This window comes from Nestor notabilis, unplaced genomic scaffold (genome assembly GCF_000696875.1).
Source record: "Nestor notabilis isolate BGI_N333 unplaced genomic scaffold, ASM69687v1 scaffold567, whole genome shotgun sequence".
Lineage (NCBI taxonomy): Eukaryota > Metazoa > Chordata > Aves > Psittaciformes > Psittacidae > Nestor > Nestor notabilis.
In genome coordinates, this window is record NW_009937577.1 from 1 (window position 1) to 4,669 (window position 4,669).

The 4,669-nt window shown below is 39.3% G+C and overlaps 1 protein-coding gene across 1 annotated transcript in view; it reads left to right on the forward strand.

Moving 5' to 3' along the window:
• Positions 1-128: 128 nt before the first annotated feature.
• The window catches only part of LOC104409089 (chromosome unknown open reading frame, human C16orf72), a gene marked incomplete at its 5' end in the record, with an annotated part of 14,644 nt that continues 10,103 nt past the window's right edge, over positions 129-4,669 (forward strand). Inside the window, 2 exons of the mRNA XM_010018874.1 lie at positions 129-209; positions 4,281-4,556. Of these exons, the coding sequence (XP_010017176.1) occupies positions 129-209; positions 4,281-4,556 (357 nt within the window). The remainder of the gene's footprint in view (positions 210-4,280; positions 4,557-4,669) is intronic.

Genomic DNA, 4,669 nt, shown 5'->3' on the forward strand with positions numbered 1-4,669 from the left:
CTGGCCCGCCCTTCTCGGCCCGGATCCCGAGTTGCTTTCGGAAGGTGGAACAAAATGGCGAAACCTAACATGGCCGTTCGGAGTTGGTGACTCCAAAATAAACAGCGTGTGTCCTTCCCTCCCTGCAGACCGGGTGTGCCAGCAGCCGGGGCTCTCCCTCTGGGTCCCCTTCCAGAACGCTGCCACTGCGGTCACCAACCTCTACAAAGGTAAGGGGCTGCCCTCCCCCTGCTGCCCCAGCAGCCCTCTCCGCTGAGCCGGGCCCCACTCTGCCTTCTGCTCCAGCTTACTCATAAGCAGGACCTGTTAATGTCTCTTATTCACCCTGATAAAATCTAACTCGAGACTGCTTCCTGAATCTTGAAAGTTTTCCCTGGGCCACTTTAGCTGACAGAAGCTGAATCTTTTCTGTTGCCTCATGTCGGTGACTAATAATTTAAAAGCTGTTTTACTTCATGACCCTCGAAAGAGGATATTTTTAATGTGTGGTGCAGTCTCGTGAATTTAAGGGAAGATGCAGTAGTTTATTAGAGTACTTGAATTTCTTGCATTTCATAATTTTCATGGTGTATTAAATAGTGAACCATAGTTTGGGTTTAGTGTTTGTGAGAATTCTGCATAGATGTATGTGACAAAGTTCTGTCATCTTGTGACAGTGTGTCTTCTTAAGTAAGCTTCCTAATTTATTCTAAGTGCTAGAGTGTCATTATGTCTGTGGCCAGGGTGGCTGTAAGAAAGCAGTGTTAGCCAAAACTTTGGTAAGAATGCACTCTGCATGTGGCTGTGCTGCTCTCCTGTGTGTTTCAGTCTGTTAGGATCTGTTTCTGAGCCCTGCTATTCTTTGGGTTGATACAACAGTTCCTGTGTGCAGAGGAAACACAGTGGTTTCCAGTGTGTTTAAAAAAAAACTGCATGAAACCAGTAGAATGTAGAAATGGCATCTAGATCAGTGGAGGCTTAAACTGGCATGGTATGATTCTCACTGTTAGTCTTTCATTCCTAGGGAAAAAAAAACTTTTAAAGTTGCAAGTTGTTGTGGTTTTTTTTTTTTTTTTTTTTTGAGTTGTGGGATGGTTGGTTTTTCTTGGTGGGTTTTTTTTTCCCCTTGGACTGTACAGCATTACCTATAGTTCTGTCTGCATCTTATGTTTGTCTCCAGTTTTCTCATTTTGGATTTTCTGTAAGCAGTTTAACTTAGTAATGTACTTGTGATGGTTGTACAGGTTTCTAATAGATGTGGACAGAGCAAGGAAGAAATGTGGATTCATAACCTTCTCTGCCAGAGACTTGACTTCTGTAGAAAGTGCATTTAAGTGTTGAGTATATATTACAGGTCATATAAAGGGGCAGCATGTCATATAACAGGGTAGGCCTTGGCCTGAGGGAGTGGGTCACTAGATAGTGGTCTGGGACATTAGTCACTTGAGCATGGTGCTAGAGTAGCAGCAGGTAGTGCTAATAAATCGCCTGGAATAATTGTAGTCTTTTTTACAAATAGCATTGCTCTCCCTTACAGCATCTTTACTACAAAGAATTAGGCTGTTTATTGGTTAAATAATTTGATTACTTGTACTATAGGTGAAACTAAGCCCTATTTTTCTGCAATAATGTGATTAACAGAAGAATGTATATGTGTTGATCAGGGAAACTAGAATTTAAGTAGGAAGCTGTCTTTAATCAGGTGTAATGTAACACTTAAGAAAGCAACACCTGAAACAAATCTTTCTTTGAAGCAGATCTTTAAGTGCTGAAGTACCCAAATGCTGTCTTCCAGTTCCAAATTTCTACTTACAAATGAGTAGAAATTTGTTGAGAACATGAGTAGAACCAGCCAGATGCTGGCATACCAGATAAATTGAAGTCTCTTAATATGAATTTGCCTTCCCTAGTGATGAACATAGCTCTTTAAAAGTCTTCTGATTCTTACATGCTCAGTAGTACTTGTGTTTTGGAGGACTTTGTCTAAACATTGGGGAAGTACTTGGTGTGGCTAAACTAAACACCACAAACTGCCTCTTGCCATGTCAGCTGGTTTCTAATCTGGTAAATGCTTGGATTTTTGAGGAGTCAAAATTCTTTTTAACAAGAGCTGCATGAGGAATAGTGCGTAAGGATAATGCCATGTGTTGAATGTCAGCTTTTTTTTTTATTCCTGAAAATAGATTAAAATGCTTAATATCATGCCACACTGAGAAGGTCTTGGATCATGAATTTCTGATTGGTGCTGGTGGTTGCATTTAAAAACATTTGATTATCTTCCAGATTCCACTGAAGAAGTGAAGGCATGGCTTGTAATGTAGGATTCAGAATTTAAGGCCAGTATAGAAAGTCGTAGGTATATAGTAGAATAAGACTTGTGAACCTATAATTTACTTTATTTTTGTATAAAAGCTGAATGTTTGCTCATGTTAATTTTCAGAATGTATGCAGTTTAAATGCTTATATTTTGCCAGCCTAACTTTTGTGAAGTAGTTGTAGCTTTTACCATGAAAATCTAATCTTTTTTTAGGGTCATGATGCTTAAAATTTGCCCAGGCTGCATCAGTAATCAGTGAGTTTGACCTCTAACTAGTTTACAGTTAGTCCTTTGTAAAGCGTTCTCGTATACAATGAAAATGGGTTATTGCTGTAAAGCTGGGCTCCTCATCTTGCAGAAGGACTTTCTAATTGTATTTCAGGAAGTGATTAAAGGAATATTGTCAGTTTTCATATTGGCTCCAAAGTGTTTAGGTAGCTTTTACTGTGAGTGTATTAGAGTCTAAGGTGCTGTGGAGTATCAAATGGCTGTAGGAATGATCTGTTGTGTTGCCATTGCTTTCACAGGAATTAGCATTTGTAAGTCTTCTAGCCCTTTGATGACAAACCAGCAGAGGCAAAATACTATTAGAGTGCCTAAAAGTACATTTACCATGTTAGTTACTCTATGCGTACCTGGGTAGGTTATATTCTAAACCTCCCCCAAAATACCAGTTTGAGATGGCTTTTCAATATGTTGTGTTATGTTTGAAATGCTGCTTTCTGCTAGTGTAGATTTTGGTCTCTTTTGTGGACCATTGTAGTGATGCCTTAGAACATGAAACTAAGAATAGGGCTTAATAGTGATGGTTGTCATGTCTTTTTGTTGTGTGATAACTAGATAAGATAGGTCACTGTTCACCTGTAAACCAATGTCTTGGACAGCTATTCTTAAATAAATCAAATATTGTTCTGGGCAAATGGCTCTTATGTTGGACTTCAGTTAGTAGAGCAGGTACATAAAAAGCTGTCTTAAATCAGCTCTGCCAGATGAACTGTGGAAATAAAGTGAAATTGGAGTGGATATGTTGATGTCTTTTAATGGAGCAAGAGCAACATAGCAGTAATTGTTATAAAACTGAAAAAGCTGTTCACAAAGCTCTAGCAAATTTATGACAGACAGAATGGGCATAGTTGTTTGTCTGGCTTGTTGCTGTTGGCTGAAATATACTCAAAGTAGTACAAACTTCATTACTTAAGTTTGAAAGCAATGTTGTACAAGGCATTTAGGTGTTTCTTGTGGGTGCAGTTGTAACTGATGTGACCAGTTATACTAATGGAGAATGGAATTGCATTTTGGGGAGGGATTAATTGCAAATAATGTGGTTGAAGCTTTTGTATATCATTTTCAATGGGGTCTAAATAGGGAAGGAAACTTTTTAGCCTTCCTTTGTAAATGGCATGTTGCCTGATAGAAAGGCAGTGGGGACACTTGTGTTCTAACTAGTTTTAAAACTGTGTCCTCTAGTGAATTGCTGCTGCAGTTGAAATCCAGATGAAACTAGAAGGACTCTAAAGAAATCAGAGTTCCCTGAAAATTACTTGCCTGTCAATCAAGGAAAACTGTTACTACTTTGTGGGGTTTCCTGGTTGTACTGGTGCACTCTTTGTGTCTCTTAAAGTGCATTCTGTTGATATGAGTACCTTCCTCAGACTGAGAAGCTCAAAGTGTGGTTTTAATGGTGATATAAGTGTTGTAAAAAGTGCTGTTGTACTGACCTGAAGTATGGTAAATACTATTTTGGTGGTGCTTGAGTTGCTGTTGACTTTCTGATTTGTGATGGGGGTGCAACTCCAGCTAATATTCTTTTTAGTTTTAATAAGACTTCAATGCTAGCTAATCTGTTACAGCTAACCTGGTACTACGTTACAATAACCTGTAGAAGAACTCCTGCTTCCCTGTTGACAGGAAGCAGTATCAGTGATGTGTCATACTATAAATTGCTGTATCTGTAACACTAAAACTTTTTTCTGTCTCCTTGCAGAAAGTGTGGATGTCCATCAGCGAAGCTTTGATGTAGGAATTCAGATTGGTTATCAGCGTCGGAATAAGGATGTCTTAGCTTGGGTTAAAAAACGCAGAAGAACTATTCGTAGAGAAGACTTGATCAGCTTCCTATGTGGAAAAGTTCCTCCTCCAAGAAATTCTAGAGCTCCCCCAAGACTGACTGTAGTATCCCCTAATCGAGCTACTTCAACAGAAACTAGTTCATCTGTAGAGACTGATTTGCAACCCTTCCGTGAAGCCATAGCTCTGCATGGTAACAGTATTTCATTTTTTTTCTCAATGCTACTTGGTTAAAATTGGGGGGGGAGGTTCTTAAAGCATGTCTGGCTCTTGGCCATTGTTGGTGCCATATGTCATGTACCTGAT